The 20,546-nt window shown below is 39.6% G+C and overlaps 1 protein-coding gene and 1 non-coding gene across 9 annotated transcripts in view; one reads left to right on the forward strand and one right to left on the reverse strand.

Annotated features, from left to right (window-relative positions):
• Positions 1-20,546, forward strand: part of SCHIP1 (schwannomin interacting protein 1) — a 173,293-nt gene that overhangs the window by 136,631 nt on the left and 16,116 nt on the right. For 7 of the 8 annotated variants that reach the window (XM_077160903.1, XM_077160900.1, XM_077160902.1 and 4 more), the window contains one exon: positions 6,764-6,882. In XM_077160903.1, coding sequence (XP_077017018.1) covers positions 6,764-6,882 — 119 coding nt within the window. Of the gene's footprint in view, positions 1-6,763; positions 6,887-20,546 lie in introns of all 8 variants that reach the window. The other variant, XM_077160907.1, reaches the window with a different exon arrangement.
• On the reverse strand, positions 18,898-19,088 carry LOC143685468 (U2 spliceosomal RNA). The gene has a single exon (XR_013176693.1). It is a non-coding gene; the product is annotated as a U2 spliceosomal RNA (small nuclear RNA).

Here is a 20,546-nt window from a genome sequence, read left to right on the forward strand (position 1 = left end):
TTGGTTGCAACGATGCAAAGATAAGCTATTGAAGCAGCATTTCAGGAATCCTGGTTCATCATGAGCTTTCTGGAATGTTTAGTTTAATTTTCTGAAATGGAAAATGTCAAAAATACAGAATTAAAAGAACATTCCAAGAACTTAATACCCATTCCTTGATAAAATGGAAAGATGCTATGTTATTTAACTTGTATTTCCAGTAATAATTAAAAGCTTTTCCCAGGGGAGAAAATGCGATGCAAGAACATGAAATAACCTGCATGGTACGAGTATTTATGTAGCTGACATTCAAAAGCAGTTTATTTTCTTGTAGAATGCTGTTTACATATTTTGATCTTGTGACACACCCCTGGTGTCTCTCAGTGATAAAACGATTGTACCAAAAAATATTTAAGAAAGTACCAGCAGTAAATTTGGATTTTCTGTTTGCTTTAAAGGAAATTAGTAAAATTTGCCTAATGAACAAATGAGCTCCATAATTCCAGTTATAATGTTTAAAAGCCTCTGACTTACCCACACCCTAATGCTGCCTTTAATTGTTAGAGAAAAGCTATCTTACAATTGAGGAGAGAAACCGCAGTGACTACCATTTTCCTAAAGGAAGGATACTTTTCCACAGGGAGCTCCAGAATCCCAGTAGCATTCCCTGGTGGATACTGCTAATGGAGACGAGGCCGGATATCACTAGGCAATAGATTGCACTGAAGCAAGTGCATCATGAATTGCTTCAAAACAGGCATCCTGGCCAGGCCTTGGCAGAGAGCAGACAGCTACACATGAAATCCATCTGGCTCCAGAGTCCGTGCTCACTTCCAAAAGAACCAACGCTGTGTTTCAGCTAGCTACTTGATCTGTTCGGTTGTTTAAAGCTGGGGTTCCTCAAAGTGTGGTCCCCTAACCAACATCATCAGCAGCATCCAGGACCTTATTAGAAGTCCTCAGGCCCCCACCCAAGGCCTTTTGAATGAGGCTGTGTGTTCAACAAGCTCTAAGCTCTCCAGGTGATTGTGATGCACGATCAAGTTTGAGGACTACTGGCTTAAAGAAACCAGTGATGAAAAGAGGGTCTTGTAATGCGCCCTCCTTTGTGGTTCTCCACCGGGCAGACCTGCATCACACTCACTCCCTGGTACCCTGCGTTCCTTTCTGGGCCCTGGGAAACCAGTGTAGTCGTGAGCATCTCGGGATGCTGCAGCCCACAGTCCTTAGGACGATTTTCCACAATGGTACATTGTTTTCCTTTGTGTCATTGGTGGACAGAATCTACTTCATTACTTTAACCAGCATTTCCTGAGACCTGTGTGTGACATCAGTGTGGAAGTTGGAGGAATGGCATTCAAGGTCCTGCAGGTTCCTTAAATTCAAACAAGAGGGAGAACCTTCTGTCAAACAGCCAGCCCCTCGCTCTACCTAGGGTGTTCAGAGCCCAGCAGCTCAGGCCCCGCCTCTAAAATCAGATCTGCATCCTAACAAGATCCCTGGGCGATTCCCGTGCACACTGAAGTTTGAGAAACACTGAACTAGAGAGGAGAATACTAAAGATAGTATCTATAGTATGCACAGTATCTGTAAAGTTTAGTAGTGAGTTGAATGCAAAGACAACATTATAAAGCAAGTACAGCTGGCTACAGAGACATCTATTTCAGTCCCTGAGGTGAACAGGAAAAAAGTAAGAAACAGATGGAGCTGGAGAGGAAGGGATGGTCAATCCGGGGAAGAGATGGGAGACAGGAAATCTGGGGGAAACATTTTCCTTTCTCTCATCCCCCTTTCCCACAACCGAATCCCATCCATACCTAGAATATTCCCACTCCAAAGCTGACATCTGTTTTTATTTCTGCAGTATCGCCATACCATCATCATTAAGCAGGTCCTCTGATTTCTCTAGGCTAAACTTCTTTAAATACATCTGTCCTTTGGGTGTTGAAGGAGCCTCTTCCTCTTGGTCAGATAGGCCCTTTCCGGCTGTGTGGGTTTCATCACCTTCAAGAGAGTCAGAAGGAAACAGCTGTTTGTAGTATCCTGAGCAAACACATGGCTTTGGGATTAAGTTGAGGACGTGATTTCCCAAACTGTGTCTTGAGAACCTTAGTGGGCCCTGAAGAGGCCTCCTGAGAACTACAGTTGTCAATTAAATGCATTTGGAAATACTGCTTGGGGTGGGGGGGGTTGGTGTGCCCATTAGCGTGTGAAAGACTGGTTGGTCCCTGCTTCTGAGACACCAGGATGCTGCTAGCCAGGTGGTCCAGCATCCAGGGGCTGAGCCGGCCAGGGAGAGGAAGGCAGGATCTGAGCAGGGGATGTGAGAATGGCATTGGTGTATAAGAGCTACTTCCCAAAGAAAGTACAGGAAGGATTTGCAGACATATTAGGTTTGGGGATAGACGTTATCTACTCAGGCAGAACATTTTGCTTTTTATTTCTTTTACCAAATACCTCTCTTTGCTCCTGTCAATTTGGGGTATTGCAGCAGCACAGTGGCACAGTGGGAAATGCTGAGCTTTGGCGTTTGGGGTCTAAGATGGCAGCTCCCCTGGTACCTGTGAAAGTCACTGTGAACCTTATCTGCCCAGGCACAGGGGGTGGCAGTGGGGGATTCTGCGACCGGCCAGGCCAGTAAAATGCCTGAGGCTGGATAATGGTGAGCTTCTAAGCACATTTTTACTCTCATCTTGGTCTGAAAAGCTTTTCTGTCTCATAGTGAGGAGCCAGTATCCCTCAGTCGCCCTTTTGCTTTTTGCGGGCAGTATCAATTTTAGATGTTTCACTTTTGTTTTATGAGAGTATTTCCCAAAGCTTTTAGGAATGGACAAGGATCTGTTTGCCATAAGCACAGCCAAACAGTGCAGTTTTGAGTCAGCCTCTCCTTTTACCTGTATACCTGACTGCTTCACCAGGGAACAGCTTTGGACTTTCGGGGTTAGAGGACAAAATTGCCCTGCAGCTGTAATTCCTTAGAGAACAAAAGGCCTTTGAAACTACACATACACACTCACAGTTTACATTGGAAGCAATGGGAAAGAAATTAGATTCCAAATGTGGGACTTTATGAGAAAAACCTATGTTTTACTAGTCAGTTGAATGATAGTTACCTGTTAGGAACTGCATTTGTTCCAAAAGGAAGATGAAGCAGTGGTATCCAGAAAAGTGGATGAGAAGATATTTGTACTGTAAATACTCGTGATGACTAGGCAGTGGTATGTATGCTTTGCCGTCAGGTGCTTTCCCCTTTTCCAAGAAAGCATCAAATCCATCCCAGGAAAGAAGTGGCTCCATAACCCTTTACGTGTCACACTGTATCCCAAACACTGTGTCCTCTACTGGTAGCTCAAATACTTAATTCTTCATTGTGGAAGAGCAGAAAGATCTGGGACCGAAAAACTTGGACTTAAATCCTACCTTTTCTGCCTAAGAAAAGGGGTAACCCTTCTCACCCTTAATTTCCTCATCTTCAAAAGAGAAATTTTTGGAGGATTAGCCATAGCAGCTACCATTTATCACGGGCTTACTTTGGTTGGCCAGGTTGGCTGCTAAGTGATTTGCATTAATTCTTGCATTTGATCTTCCAACAGCGAATGAGATCTCTCAACCCCTGAACTGGGAAGGACCTTCTAAGCACAAAAACCATCAACCACATAACAGAGGAAGCCAGCTATTGTCTTAACCACATAACGCTTGGATTTAAAGCTCAAAAAGACCAAAAACCTTAATATAACATAACTCGCAGACCTCTATAAAAAGTAAACCAAGTTTGGGAAAAAGTAATTTGGAGAAGAGAAAATTCGGTAATTAAAGCAAATATTTAATCTCACTGGTGATCAAAGAAATTAAAATGACAAGAATACCACTTTTTGCCTATCAAATTAAAAACAGCATTTTTAAAAGTGACAGCAGTCACCGTTAGCTAGCCAGGGTATAGTGAGAGTACGTTGCCAGTGGGAAAGTAAATTGAAACAGCTTTTCTCTAGAGCAATGTGACAGAATGTGTCAGGAGCTTCAACAAATGTTCACACTCAGCTGATCTGGTAATTCCACTTCCAGGAACTTATCCTGGGGAAACAATCAGACATGTGCTTAAGGATTTATGTAAAAATACTCACGTCCATGTTATTTTTAATTGGACACAGCCCAAATGACTAACATAGAAGGTAGCTCCATACGATGGAATGATATCATCCGGGAATGTCTCAAAATATAATAAATAACACAATCTCAACTTTATAAACAGGATAAACATACACATATAAAATCAAAAGCTAGATGAAAATATAGCAAAATGCTAGGAGTGGGCTCTAAGCAGTGGGATTATGAGAGACATTTAGAATTTTCTTTGTGCTATAGGATACCATGAGAGAGAAGGGTAGGGGAGAGGAAGAGAGAGTGTGTTGTGAAACAGCCCTAAGAACTGTTAATGATGTATTCAGATGTAGAGAATTTTAATTAATGTAAATAGAAATATTTTCATGCCTCCACTCTTCTCTGAACCCTCACTACACCAAGTTATTAATCAGGAAAGAGCCGTGGAATCAAACGTGTATTCACACATTCACACTTGGGGTAGATGTCTTCTTTAAATAAAATATCTGCCAGACCCCAGGCTAGCTATAGGCAACCGGTGTGTTGTTGAATGTTAGCCATTAGCACTCAGTGTTATTATCTGCTGATTTTAAATTTTGCATATTTAGTCCCACTCAGCAGTTTTCTGACTGGAGGATGTCGGGTGAGAATTCTCCTTTGGATTGAGAAATAGGTTCACTCCTCTTAATCTGCCTGGAAGACTTGCAGATTTTGAAATGAATTCGTTTTAAATAAAATGTCAAGAATGTGGTTCTGTTTTGGCTGGACCATCCCAAGTAGCTAGCCTGCAGATGTGGAAGAGTGGTTTGCTTTAATTCATTAAGGTTCCCAAAAGCACAGTTGCAAGTGGTCAGTGAAATTGATATCATTCTCGCTTCTCCGTACAACTCAGGGCTCAGTGCAATACCAGCCCAAAGCAGTATTTAATCAGCGTTATATCCGTGTGCCTATAATATGCATCCACAAACACAAATACAAGAGCACCTAGGGTGGCACAATTCTATTTAGTATTTGCCAAAATGGGGGAATATCGAAATGAATAGAAATAGTGATGTAAGATACAATTTTACTAAATGTGAAAGTTGGAAGATTACTTATGGTGACCAATATTTAAAAGTGATAGAGACGAGCAGAATTGAAATGAGCTTTACTTGGACTAAAAGTTTTGAGTATGACTAAAACTGTATGATCTGATGCCAAAGCCTGGAAATATGTATCGGGGTTTCCGATGCAGCTTGTTGAGCTTGGCAGTCGGGAACCACTGTCTTGGTGGTACAGTGCTGTCACGTATTTTATTCTGTGCTGTCCAGTGTGGTAGCCACAAGCTGTTGAGCACTTGAAATGCAGCTAGTGTGATGAAGGAACTGAATTTTTGTTATTAAAATGTAAATTTAAATGTAAAGAGGTACAAATGACTAGTAACTGCAGTATTGGAGAGAGCAGCCGTCTTTTGCTGTCTTTCATGTGGGGAGGAATTAAATCATTTCCCAGCCAGCCCTCCCAATAGGTACATTTTGTCTCTCTGATGCAGTGAGCTCAGACAGTGGCTCAGAGCTTTTGCACGTGACTTTCAGGTAATGGTGACAGCAAATGTGGCTCCAGAACCTTCCACTGGGAGATTCAAGACCCCATCATGCCTTCAGAAGCCATGCCCAGTCTCATGACATGGAACTCAGCATAGTCTTTAATCCCCTGCCCAGAACATTAAAATGGTATTTTTCATAGCCTTCATCATCCCAAAAAGAAAAACCAAGATCTCAGTCTCAACCCAGGATTTCTGTCTAATGCATTGTTTGGGCTTTTTCTTTCTCTCTCTCTCTCTTTTTTTGTAGTTTTATTTTTAACTAAAGAAATCATTTCTAATCTTCTCTCCTGTTGTTTAAAAGGTTTAAAAGTTCAGCATGGTGAGTTTTTATGGGGCTTTTATGGGAAGCAAAGTGTTGTAAACATACCCAAATTATCACAGTACTGTAGTTTACCAAATCCTTTTCTTATGCAAACCAGTCTTACTTCCCTTCAAAATATGAAACAGATGGGCCCAATTAGAATTCTTCAGCTAATTCAGATACTATTTCCAGTGTTTCTCACGTTCTAAACCCGGTGAGAACAGGATAACTCTTGAAAGGAAACAATAGTACCCTAACTGTAAACTTGGTAAAGGCAAGGACTGTGTCTGGCTTGTCCTTAGTTCTGTCCCCAACATTGTATTGTAGCATCTGGCACCAAAGAGAGGCTCCGTGCACACCGGCTGAATGAGTGTATCTTCTTGCAGGGAAGAAAGTGGGCTGAAGAGACCAAATAAGAAGAGATGAGACAAGGTTTGATGGAGTCCACATGTAGGATGAAAGCCATTTGCTAACTTTGTTCTCCATAGCTTTTCCTCTGCCATATCCAGAAGGTGCTATAAGAAAGATGACAGCACCAAATCATTTAGTTCTGTCCTGATGAGTCCCTTAACACCACAATTGTGGTTACTGAGACTAGACACCAGAAATGCTCGCTCTCAGAGGTGGAGCCTGTAGAGACTGGTTTAATTCAGCTCATAATAATTCAAATGCTCTTGTACTGTGACCTATTTATTTTGTTCATCTAATGTTACAGTTCTAAGAAACTTAGCAGTTAGGCTGCCTGACTGACTGTGATGTATCAGCCTGCTTATTGGCATTTTATTTTCCTGAAATTTTAGGCACAGAAAAATGAAAGAGAATCTATCAGACAGAAGTTGGCACTTGGAAGCTTCTTTGATGATGGCCCAGGAATTTATACCAGCTGTAGCAAAAGTGGGAAGCCAAGCCTTTCCTCTCGGTGAGTGTTCTTTTGAGTTGATTTGCTGATATGTACTTAATGGATTTTGTCATCTGACTATATGTCTAATGAAATATATCTGTTAGCTCCTTAGGTGATTCCACCCATCACTTCCACCCCATAATATTGCCCCCTTTATCTGAGTTTTAGGCAGACCATGCCTCACCTTTTTTTTTTTTTTCCATTGCCCGTTTGCCCAGCCATTTGAGGTCAGAATTCTATATTTCGTTTTTTTTCTGGACACAATATTGATTTTGCACTTTGATGAGGGAACCAAGCCACACTCTTAAGCAAGCTGGCTGATGTTTAGAGAAGTGTGGCAGAACACCAGATTTCCCATTAAATGGCCCCAAAGCATCCACATCACACCCCTGATAGATCTGATTGCAATAAATACTGGTAACTGAGAAATACAATTCCCACTTTGAATATTCAGTGTTTATTACAGTCTTAACCTGTCCTCCAGGTGTTTTTTATTTATCTTAATACTTTTCAGGATACTGTTGCTTATTTACCTTAATTTATTTTAAGATAGTCTTGGTCATTTACATAGGTTCTACTTTCTTTTTTTTAATTGCAATTTTACCAAGAAAACAGGCCTATAGATCAGAGCTTCTCAAACACATAATGTGCATATGAATAACCGGGGGATTTTGTGAAAGTTCAGTTCTAGGTGGGGTTCAAGAGTCTGCATTTCTGACAAGCTGCCAGCTGATGCCCATGCCACTGATCCTTAGACCATACTTTGAATAGATGATCTGCAGAATTTTTAAGAATAAAAGTATTCCAAGTGATCAAAGCACATAGAAACATTGTTTTAATAAAGATGGTAGCTCTTTTTTTTTTTTTTCGCATGGACAGGCACCGGGAATCGAACCCAGGTCTCCAGTGTGGCAGGTGAGAATTCTGCCTGCTGAGCCACCATCACACCACCCTCTTTGGGCTTTTTTAAGCAAATGTATCCTGTATAAATACTAGGTATTTTTACCACATTAAGCCAGCTGTTGGAGACAAATGACAGCATTCATGCATTCCTTCAACCAGCAGGTATCCACTGTGTCTCTCCTAGGCATTTTTTTTTTTTTTTACAGCTCAAAACTTTAATGTGTAGCAAAGATACACACTCAAAGATGAGCACAGGCATTCTCCAAAGGAGGAAAAGCAGTGTGAGGCCAGGATCCTTGCATTATAAGTTCTTGGAGGGGCCCTTTCCCTCTGGCTATGCTAGTAAGGGACTGATGAGCTGCAGTTTCCATTGGTTCTTTTCAGATGCTGACCTGAGTGAGGGCTAGGTGTGTGGGGGCTGGGCAGGTATGTGCCCCAAAAGGAACTTTTTAGTATGGCTCTTAGGGGCACTTTCCCCTCTCTCCTTATCTAAGCTGCCTCATCCCCCTCTCAGAGAATTCCATCCCTTAATCTTAAGTGGTGCTGAAGGGGTAGGTCAGTCTTCTATAACTTCTTCCTGCTGACAGAGGGACATTGTCCCTGCCTATAATGGAAGTGGAATTCTCTGACTCTAACGAGTCTTCTTGGAGAATATGGGGTTATTTGCATCTTTCTTGTTCTGGTGTGACCCCTTGGTTGTCGGTCAACATCTTACACTGGTGTCCGATCTGTACTATGACTTGTGCTGTTATTGTTGAGGTGCAGCATTCTAAGAGAAAGAGAGAGAAACAAAAACCCACAAAGCTGAGGAGAACTAGGATGGCTAGCCCCATTAAACAGAAAAGAATGGAGTGGAGAATGGCACTATCCCAGGTGGCAGAAACTCAAATGAGTCAAATGGGAGATCTTGGGACTGGATGGACAATCAGGTGACCTGGTCTTTAAGGGAATTGATTAATATCTTATGTTATCTTTTGAGCTCCAATTAACATAGAAGCAACAGTCCTCTCCCAGGAATGCATATGTTCCTCCATGGGATGCTGTAAGTGCATCTAGGACTCATCACTTTTGGAGGACGATGCTCTCCTAGGCATTTTCTTACCCATCTAAATCTGTACTGTCTAGCTTCTTATAAGTCGTGTACTTCAGTCTGTTCCTTAGAGATTCATTGAAATCAACAAAACTCAGAACATAGGCACATGTTCACATGTGTGAGTATTTGCAAGGCACTGCAATCTGGTTAACACATGGAAACGGGACCTCCACCTTGATGAGGCAGTGTTATGGCATCTCTTCCTCTCCTGGGTGCCAGACCAATCTCACGATGTTCTTGCTGCTCCCACATGTCATTCTGGAGCCAGACGATCAGCCTTTCCCTTTGTTGTAGGAGCACCCTTGGGGAAATGTGGCAGAAGGAGCTCTGACCGAGGGACTGGGGGACCTCGACTATTTAGTCTTCTTCTAATTTTGAGAACCCAACAATTTGATTTTCCCATGCCTCAGTTTCCTCATCTTTGTGAGATGATTAGACCATATGGTCTTCAGAATCGCTGCTTCTGCTCTTTAATATTCCCCAAAGCCCCACAGAGTTGTGTTGTAGATGCCCATCTCTTTGTTCAGCAGTGCCATATCCATCCGGTACAAATGGGAGGTTTTTGTTTTTAAAATCAAATACATATATATATAGCTTTGAAAGTCAAGTAGAACTAATAACATTAAGGAAAAGCAGCAGTTCCCTGTCCCATTCCCTCTTTATTCGTGTCTCACTCTAAGAAGCAACAATTTTTAACTCCTTGGCTGTTTCTTCTGGTATTTACCTATGTATCTCTAAATAAAATGCTTATTTTCTTTGCTTTCTCTTTTAAATTAATCATCTTTTTGACTACTATGACATAAAACTGGGATTTAATTCCTGCTTTTACAATCCTCCTGTACATATACTCTCCTTCTTCCCCCACCCACTCTCCCTATATAAATTATTTTACAATTTGGGGTCAAATAGATAATATTTACATTATTAAAATAATATGTTATTCACAGCTGAACTATGTTGTAAACTATAATTATTTAAAACATTTTATCATTTGTCCTAAAATTAAAATTGCCTCATATTTCCCTTTACTGGACCAAGGTTTTCACTGCTATAATACATTCCACTACATGAATACACAGTTTATTCAGCCGCTTTTCTGTAGGTGGGCATTGAGCTGTATCCAAGTTTTGGCTCTTATGAACAGTGCTGCTATAAACATTCTTATACATGCTTCCTGCCCCTTATGTGCAAGAGTTTCTCTTTGAAATCTACTTAGGGAGTAAAATTACTAGGAAAATACGTGAATGTTCACATTTAGAGCATAATGCCCAACTGTTTTCCAAAATGAATGCATCAGCTTACACCCTGCTCCCCCCAGCAGTACGGAAGGGAGATCCTGTGGATCTATGATCTTTCTTACACTTGATATTGCCAGATTTTTAAAATTTAATTGAATGGCTCTAAAATGGTATTTATGTTGTGTTTATTGGCTGTTCAGTTTCCTCTTCGGTCTGAGCATTATGTTACAAATTTTTATTGAATTATTTGTGCTTTTATCGTTAATGTAGAGAAATTCTTTATCAGTTGCACATATTACATATAGTTGTATGTACTTTTGTATGTATTGCAAATATCTTATCCCAGATTTCAACCTGTCTGTTCACTTCAAGAAAACAGACATTCTTATGACCAGTTCTTAATATTAATATAGTAAATTTTAACCAACTTTTCTTTTACAGTCAGTGCCTTTATCTTTTATAAGAATCTGTCCCAATTCCAAAAGAGTAGCTAACCTAAATTTCTTACCAAAAATTGAAAAAAGTTTATTTTTTTAAAGCCTGTAATCCATTAGTAGATATCTTGATATAGTATGCAGTAAAATTCTAATTTCAACTTTTCCATATGGATAGCCATTTTTGTCCATCATATTTATTGAATAGTTCCTCTTTTACTACACTGATCTGACAGACCACTTCTATGTGTATTATGAATTCTAAGAATACATTGTTTTATTAGTTAGTGTTTCTCTCCCTGCTGCAGTCCTACATAATCTTAATTACTGTAACTTTAAAACAAGTCCTGATATCTGGCTAAGCGAGTCCCTTGCTTTACTCTTTTTGTTCAGAAGTATGCTGCCTATTCTTGGTTATTTATTTCTCCATATGTATTTTAGATTAATCTAATCAATTTCAGTGAAATTCACTTTTGGAATTTTGACCGAAATTGCATTCACTCCATAGATCAATTTAGAGAGAATTACATTTTCAAAATATTAAGCCTTCATATCCATGAACATAGTCTATCTATTTATTTAGCTCTTAATGGATAATTCTTAATAAGGCATTGTAATTTTTCATTTTGAGGTATTCCACATCTTTTGTTATATATTTTTTATTATATATACTTGGTATATATACTTGATGTTCTGATATTATCTTAAATTATTAATAATGTTTTCTCTTTGTTGCTAGTGTATAGAAATGCAGATAACTTTGTGTACTAGTCTTATATCCAGTCCCTTTGTTATTACTTTTTCCTAGTATTTTTCTATTCTATTATTTTTAGTAAAATTGTCTGTAGATGCTTTGGGATTTTTAAATAAATGTTGATACCATCTGTAAATAATGACAGCTTTTTTATTCTTATCCAGTCCTCTTGTATTTAGTTTCTTTTCTTACTTATTTTGTAGGGTAAGTATCCTATTAGGTGTGTGGTTATAACTGGTAATATTTGGAATCCTTAGCTCATTTCTGATGTTTAAGGAGATGCTTCAAATGTTTCTCCATTTAGGGTGATGTTAATTTTATGTTTTCTCTAATGGTTATTTTGAGTAGATTAAGGATGTTCCCTTCTAGTCATAATTTGCTCTTTTTATTGCGGGTGGCTATTTAACTTTATCATATGCTTTTGGGGGGTTGGAAGGTTTTTAATGAGGTTCTGACAGAATAAGAAGTAATATTTACATAAGTTCTTTAAAAAAAAATCACTTTAAAATACACACTCTTCAGTAATGGCCAAATAGGGGGAATATTGGTCACATAACCAGGCTGACTCTGTAAACGGGAAGATCCATCCATCCATCTCCTTTCCTCTAAGCTAAACAATCTTGTGGCTGAAATTTCATATGCTTTTTTCTTCATCTGTTGAGATGATTATATTAATTCTATTAATCTATAATGTGGTAAATTATTATATTATTTAATTCTATTAATTCTATTAATCTATAAACATGGTAAATTTCATTTATAGAATAAAAATTTTAAAAGTATTGAAAAATGTTTAAAATATTGCTTTCCTAGTATGAACTTAATTTGGTTGTGGGGTAATATCATTTTTCAGGTGCTATTGGATTTTATTTATAACATTTTCTTTGGGATGTTACATCTATATTCATGAATGAAATGGCCTGTTGTTTGCCTTTCTTGAAGAATCTTTGTCTGGTTTTAGTATCAGGGTTATGCTGGCTTCATAAAATGAACTAGGCAATATTTCCTCTTTTCTATTGTCTAAGAAAAGTTTGTATAATCCTGGAATAATCTCTTTCCAAAAAGTTTGGTAAAACTCACCTGTAAAACTCTCTAGGCCTGGTGTTTATTTTGTTTTGTGTTTTTGTTTTAGTATTGCTTCCATTTCTTTATTGGTTATATGATTGTTCAGGATCTTTATTTCTTCTTGAGTCAGTTCTGATGAGTTATATTTTTTCAGGAATTTGTCCATTTTGTTTCTCAGATTTTGGGGTATGACAATTCTTATTCCACTGAGGATATTAATTTTAGCTAAGTTGTTTTAAAGGTTTTCTTCTGATACCTACATTGTTGGTGACATTTTCTGCATTTATTTATTTTTTTTATTTTTTTATTTTGGTGCATTAATAATTATCAGGCACTAAAAGCTCTTTGTAATTTCTGTGGGTGGTTGGAGCTTGTTGATACATATTATCTCCTCAGAGAGACCTTTCTTGACCACCCTATTAAAAGTAAACAGCCACATGCTCATTACTTTCTCTCCTTTTACCCTGCTTTATTTTCCTTTGTGGCCCTTAAACACTATTTGACATTGTAATATATACTTTGATTTGTTTTTTTTCTTTTTTCCAGCACTAACATGTAAGCATCAAGAGAGTAAGTTTGTGTCTATTTTGTTCACTACTGTAATCATTGCCTAAAATAGTCCCTAGTACTTTTCATCAAATGAATGAATGGTGAACCTCACTTTAGAATGGTCAAGTAAAGACCCAACTATTTTATTGGGATGTACCAAATAAAAATATCTAAAATGTCTTTTCTTTTGGGCTTTGAGTTGCCATAGGGAGGACCCCTCCAATCTCTTCCTGAGGGTTTTTAAGCCTAGTTGTCAGTATTTCATAACTTTAGCAGTGGAAGCGTAGAAGGTTCAGCAATGCAGAATTTTATTTCATCCTCTTACTTTCACTAAGGTGCCTCATTACCATCTCAGCTGTGGCTGAGTGTGTCTCAGTCCAATGCCTCTCTGATTCACCCTCTCAAGATAGTAAACTTCCTGATTCTGCCAGGCCATAACTGATCGATTGATTCTTTCAGATGTTTAATCAGCTTTTCTTTGACTAAAGACACTCGTTTGCCTTTCACACAAACCTGAGCATTTCCAGGATTTTGCAGGATTGTGCTTCCTCCACCATTCACCCTGCAGGCACCTAACAAATTGACATAGCTAAGCTAAGCCAAGTACCCCTCATCCACCTGCATTCTACCTTCCAAAATTTTAGCAAACTCTCTTGTGTGCTGTGGTCTATTTTTCCATTTTCTTTGTCTGTGTAGATTTTATCTTCTTTCTTCCTTTAATCCTATTTTAGTAGGATTTCAGAGGAGAGAATGAAAAAATACATGTGTTCAGTATGCCATGCTTGGCTAGAAGTCACATGAAGGTTTTCAATATTTTTAACAGCAGAATTATTTTCTTAAAATCCTATTGCCGAAACCCTATACATAAAACAGACAGAGCAGAGTAGGTTCAGGAGACCTCAGTCTAAGTGTCTCCCCCATTCCTTCCCTTCAGTGCCTCGCATCCATCCCCCACTTTTGTGTCTTTCACCATCCCTCCCCTATGAGACCTTGAAGCCACATGAGCTCTTCTGGCTGAACAAAATTCAAACGTCACCAAGTCATCTACTATGTTTATAAACACAGATATCTAAACTCATAACAACCTACACTTGACAACTCACCATAAGGAAGATTATTTATATCCTGTTCTCTCAGATGTTTCCATCCCCCATTCTGGAGTGAGATCATCTACTGTAAGAACATGATGACTTTTTGGATTCCCCTTAGGATTTGGTTAATAATGACACTAAATGTTCCGAAGAAATATCCCTTTATTACTGTAAATGTAGTCTGCAAAGAATGATTATCAAACACCCCCCCATCAGTAATGATGTAAGAGAAACCATGTGCCTTATACCTATTAGAATTAATTTTTTTCTAATGTTTTACTATCACCAGTTGTAAGATGGAAATAACTTCCCTTACTCCTTGCTTACAACAGTATATGAGGGATGTCAGAACTTTCAGGTCATCCATACATAACAATTCCACATTTCCCCAGCAGAGAACGTGTGTTGAGTTAGTTAAACATTGAGGTTTATATGAACTTTTTTAAGGAAACAGATGTATCTTACATGAATTTATTTCTCTGAAGAGCCCAATACTTAATTGTAAGTGAGGCTGAGAATTTAAAATTAACTAGCCAATAAGTGGATTCTGAAGTGCTGAGCTTACTTTTAAGGCAGGGTCTACACAGTTAAGTGGGGTCTTTGGCAGGATAATGGAGCTCTGTTTGTATCTTTTAAATGATGTGCATTTCTTTGTAAAAAATTATATTCTTATGCATTATGTGAGAAATTATGAAGTAGCATGAGAATCTGGGGAGACTGGTATTCACGCAGCTCTTTGTGAATCTAAGTCCTTCTCAGCCGTGGGCTGGATCTCAGCCCCACAGAATTTTCCTAGATGGTGCTATCTCCTAAAGCACTTTTCAAAAGATTATGAACTGTTAAATGTAAGCTAGGCTTATAGTAATCCCATAAAGACATTTCATGCCTGCTACTGTAGCAAAAGCATATTTGATATTACTTTTTAACTCAATTAATTAAACTTGACTTAAACTGACATGTGGCAAGTTTAAGAAGTATAATTTTCTTTTCAAAATTTGTTAATCCATACATAATCAGCTTTTTCAGACTGAGACTGTGTGGTCATTTTTTTTTTTTTTAATGTTTTGGCAGAAGGTTTTTGAAAGCTTGAAAAGGAAATAAGATAAATGAATTACCTAGTCCTGAAATAAGGTTTCTGAGAAATATTAGGGCTTGTCATATTCTTGAAAAAATAAATGTACCCTTTCTTTTTATTACTCATATAATCTTTGGTGTCTTTTTTTTTGTCATCAAATTAATCTTAACTCAGCACTATTTTTGGATTCTGAGTCTATATAGCTTAGTATTATAAAGGGAATAGAAACTGGCTTGGCTGCTCTGGGAACACAGGCTGAGTGGCAATTAGTAATAAAAATCTAGGAAATCTTTCATTCGCTCAAACATTGCCACCTGATCTGACATTGTGGAGAAAGCTTTCTCTGCCTTCTCCATTCTCCTTTTCTCTGGGTAACCACAAAATAAATCATATTCTCACAGCACCTCTTATTGTCCCAAGATAGATTTTGTTTATGTACAAATAAACTTAAATGCAATCAAATAGTCTTTTTCATAAAGTATATGATGGAATGGTGTAACCCAGATTAGGCTATCCCCTTCTGTCCAAACTCTGCGAATATTATGAGAAACCAAACATTCCCAGAGATCTTTTGAGCAGCTGGTTTGAATAATAATTACTGTTCACTTATCTCCACCATTCCAACATCCCCAAATCCAAGCTCATTTCCTTCTGGTCCTTATAGATTCATTGATGAATAGCTGAGACAAGACAATAATAGGCATCCACCACCCTCTTTGTATTTGAGCTGGGGAGAGGGAGAGCACTGTGTAGCACAAGAGCCTGTACCAACTGGACAGAACACTGCATCTAGAGAGTTCTAAGAAATAGGATTCACAAGAGCTTTGCGTATGAAGAGCTGAGCGTCTGTAATATAATCTGCCATGAAATCACAGGTTAAACCAACATCTTTTTGCCATGAAAATGAATCATTCCCTTGTACCTTTTTTTTTTTGCGGGGGGGATGCATGGTCCAGGAATCGAACCCAGGTCTCCCGCATGGAAGGTAATCATTCTACCACTGAACCACCTGTGCACCATCCCCTTGCATGTTCACAGTAATAATTTTGTATTGTTTCCTGGAAGAAGTAAGCAGAGTGGGTGCATCTGCCTAGCATGGATGAGGAAAGAGGTGTCCTTGTTTCAATGCAATGAGATTCCCTCTCTGTGGCTCCTTGCTTAAAATAATAGGTGTTTACTTTAGCAACCTATTCATAACATGCAACATATCTTTCTAAACTTCATATTAGTCTCATACTTGTTTACTAATCATTTGCTCTAAAAATCCCTACATTTAAGAAGTTCAAAGGTTTATTTTATTGCAAATAGTAGCTTATAAATTCTCTTTTGATACAATTTGGAAAGTCCTGCAATCTGCAGAGAAACTAGCTTTTTTTATGCCCTCCCCCACGTATTATTTCTAGTGTTCTAAAACATTGCACAATTTCAAAAAGTAAAGCAAGATTTGAAGTGGATCTTTTGAGGAGTAGTAAGATTAAAATGGCAAAACAAATTTAATTATGTAAGCAGTTCTTCTCTTTCACAAATCAAAAGAAAAGCAAATTGGTATTTGTGAAATTTCCTTTGTCTAATAAATAGCCTCACTTTACAATAATGCCAGTGACCCCAGTTTAATTAGGGGCAATTAATTTTGTGCAAGCGGTATTTGACATCTTGCTAGAGGCATAACCAGCTGTACCTTGTCTTATGAAATTTTTTCTTTTATATCACCAGTGAGAATTCAATTGCCTGAGCTATTGTAAAAGGATGGGAGGCAGGGAGAAAAAGGCCACAGGGCTGCATTATATATTTTAAAATGGCTCCAGTGGACAGCTGAATGTTTAATTAAAAGAGCTTCGAGAAATTCTTTTTCATTGGTGCATCATTTTTGACAAGTTTTCATGACTTTATTACTGCAGTTTCCACTCCCCTTGGACAGTGTTCACACACATGTGTCTGGACACACAGCTCATTGGAAGAGCTCCCTTGAAAATGCACAAAAGCATTTGCTGCTACTAGAAAAGGCTCTTACCTACTGCAGGTGAGCTGTGTCATCTGGACGTTTAGCACAATCTTTATTTTCAATTTGGCTGTGAATTTTCTATGTCCCCCTCCCCCCCCCCAGATTGTTTTCATTCAGATAATCCCATGCATTAAAAACCCACAGGAAGGGCGGGCCACGGTGGCTCAGCAGGCAGAGTTTTCACCTGCCATGCCGGAGACTCGGGTTCAATTCCCAGTGCCTGCCCAGGCCAAAAAAAAAAAAAGCCCACGAAAATATTTCTGACGAGGAGAGGAACCCTTATATTGATTGCAATTTACATCAGAGTATCAAGGTAAGGAAAAAGGGTCCAAAGCCATAATTTTTAAAACAGTTTTCTAAAGTAGAATATTAATACATAGTTTTTTAAAAATCAGTCAGTGTAATTGAGAACAGCATAAAAGGTTAACCTCCTTCATAGACCAGGCCCCCAGTCTTCCAGTCTCCCAGATCCTTCCACCAAAAACAATCACTGTTCCCAGGTTTTTTCCTCCACCCCCCCCCCTTTTTTTGCGGGGGGTGGTGGTGCATGGTCTGGAAATCGAACCTGGGTCTCCCACATGGAAGGCGAGCGTTCTAACCACTGAACCACCTGTGCACCCCACTGTTCCCAGGTTTTTATTTGTTCTTCTGCAGACTGTCCTGAGATGGTGTGTCCGTGTCCTCTGTTCATCGCTGTCCTTTTCCACCTCGCAGTTCCATAGGAGGGCAGTGAGGTGTGGGGTAAGGAGCAGGGTCTTAGGGGCCAGAGGGTCTTGGGTTTGCACCTTAGCTCTGCCACTGACGAGCTGGTCAGCCTTAGGCACAAGCAACTTAACTTATGGCTCAGTTTCCCCAACTGTAAATCAGGGATAGTGGTTGTGCTGACTTCTTAGGGTTAACATAAGCACTCAGAAGGGTGCCTGCACCTGAGTTGGTGCTGTTTGAGTGTTTGTGATTACTTTTTTTTTTTTCCCACAAGGGCAGGCACCGGAAATCGAACCCGGGTCTCTGGCATGGCAGGCAAGAACTCTACCTGCTGAGAGCCACCGTGGCCCTCCCTATAACTTTTATTTTACTCTATTACATGGACTCTTAGACCCCTGTGATTCAAAGACAAAGTGGTATTTTATGGGCAACTAAAAAAAGAAAAACCGCTGACACGTAAACAGTGACGCAGTGCCACTTTATCACTTAGACTTATTTTAGTTATTGAAAGAGCCCTTTTAGACTTATTTATAGGCTTTTATCATTGGTCTCTTTTGTACATACAAGGAAAGAAGGAAAAGTAAAAGGTGATTAAGCACTGTTTAACCACTTGCTCTCAGAACTGTCAGTGTATTTGCCCCCCACCCCCCTGCCCCGTATTACCCTTGGTTCCAGCAGGAGACAGCTGTGCATTGCCTTCCAAACCACTGTCCCTCATTCTGCACGTGTGCACGGCACTTGTTGGCCTTACGGAAGCCGTTACCGATAACAGCCAGAGCCCACCTCAAATGGCCCTCAGATGGGGTTTATCGGGTGATAGGCCAAGGGGTCCCACTACAGCTCGGTGGTCCACCCTGCCACCAGCCGCCTGGGGAGCAGCGACTGTAAGGCACATCCTGATTTTAAAGATGGTCAAATGTGAACCACACTTCACAGAATCAGTGCCATTTGATAGCTCTACCTACCTCTGTCTTTTTAATGACTGCATAGATTCCAGTGGTCATAAATTAAATCATGTGGGACAGGGTTTTTGAGATACAGCTTAATTGAAACCAGGTCTAAATGACAACCCCCTGGATGTGGGGTTTTGTTTGTTTGTTTTGATTCGTTTATTGTGCCCCGGGGCAGGGTGCACCATTCCTGGAGGTACTGCAATGCCAGATCAGTGTGTGGAGTGGATGGAGCAAGCTCCTATTCCATCTCCCAGCTCCAAAAATCCATTTAATATATTGTCCTCGGATAGAGGACGTATCAGGTATTAAACTGATAAGAAAAGATACTACACTTGATCTTAGCCAAGAGGCTGAGAAGCGATTGCCCCTGGATGTTTTTAAACATGAGTGGTGAAAACAGTGATTCAATGTTCAAAAGAGTGAAAGAATCTGTGATTAGGATTTTCAGCTAACCCAGCAGTACCCCTCACAAAACATACTCAGGGGCAGGCCACGGTGGCTCAGCAGGCAAGAACACTTGCCTGCCATGCCAGAGGACCCGGGTTCGATTCCGGTGCCTGCCCATGTTAAAAAAAAAAAAGAAGAAAAAAAGCATACTCAGGCACCCACTCTTCGCTGCTGGGTTGGTTGGTTTTTGACCCAACCACATGAAAATGACCAGAGAAGAGCGTGAGCATTTCTCCCCTTAACCTGCACCACTTCCACAGCTGGACTCATCAGCAGGTGTGGCAGATCAAGTTCTGACTCTTTCTGGGCTGAGCAGAAGAAATAGACCTGCCAGCTCTGCAAACGCAAACAGCTAACTTTATACCAGTGACTTTAGAGTCTGTAATTTACTCCAGATCCAGGGAGGTGAAAGGTATGTCAGGGGTGAGGGGCAGTGCCAACAGTTGGACCAAAGTGTCCATCCACTTTTTTTCACTTACGACAAAAAGTGTGTTTCTTGCTGCCCACCAGGAGGTTTTCCACCCCCCCCCACACACACCTCTCTGCCAAAAGCAGGAGCCCAGCTTGACTCGTAAGTGTGTCATCCTCTCTCAGTAGGCACAGGCTGAGTCAGACAGCCAGACGTCCTTTTCCAGCTGTCAGGCATTTAATCCTCCTCACCTTTTCTCCAACACCCCAAAGCTAATCATCAACTCTCCCATTCTCTCTTCTCTTCCTTTTTTAATTCCTGCTGAATGCCAGCACGTGACATCTCAGCGGCATTGAAGGTCTTTCACCAAAAGCTAGGTATATTTCCTGCCATTTTTTCTACACATATATTGCCATATATTTTTACTTACAAAGTCAGAATCATCCTATACCTACTGTTTTATAGCCTTTTTTTTTCCATTTAATGCCTTAAGAACATTTGCCCGTATTCATTACTGTTTTTTTAAGCAGTTTTTTTCCTAGCGGCATAATCCACTATCATGTATTTCACTCCATAATGTAACCAGTTTGGGGTTTCTGTTTTCCTTTCTCATCTTTCTTCTCTCTTTTCCTCCCACTTGTGAATTTTTTCCATCCTTCTTAAAGCGCCCTCACCTCTCAAAGCAGAATCTCCCAGGGTAAAATACTGGCTTTGTAATTTTGTGGATTATAAGCTCTCTGAGCTTTAGTTTTCTCATCTGTAAAATGAGAATACCTACTTTCCGTGTACCCGAGGGTTAGAGGTACATAGCACATAGTAGATACTCAAAAATAGCAACTCACGTTATTTCAGAATGTGCATTACTTGGAAATTATTTGACCTTAAATTAAGGTGAAAGTAGATTGAAAATCAAGAATTAACAGCCACATTTGGCTCCTGGGAGAGGTGGTTGTTTTATTCCTGG

Source organism: Tamandua tetradactyla, chromosome 5, assembly GCF_023851605.1.
Source record: "Tamandua tetradactyla isolate mTamTet1 chromosome 5, mTamTet1.pri, whole genome shotgun sequence".
In the NCBI taxonomy this organism is placed as follows: Eukaryota; Metazoa; Chordata; class Mammalia; order Pilosa; family Myrmecophagidae; genus Tamandua; species Tamandua tetradactyla.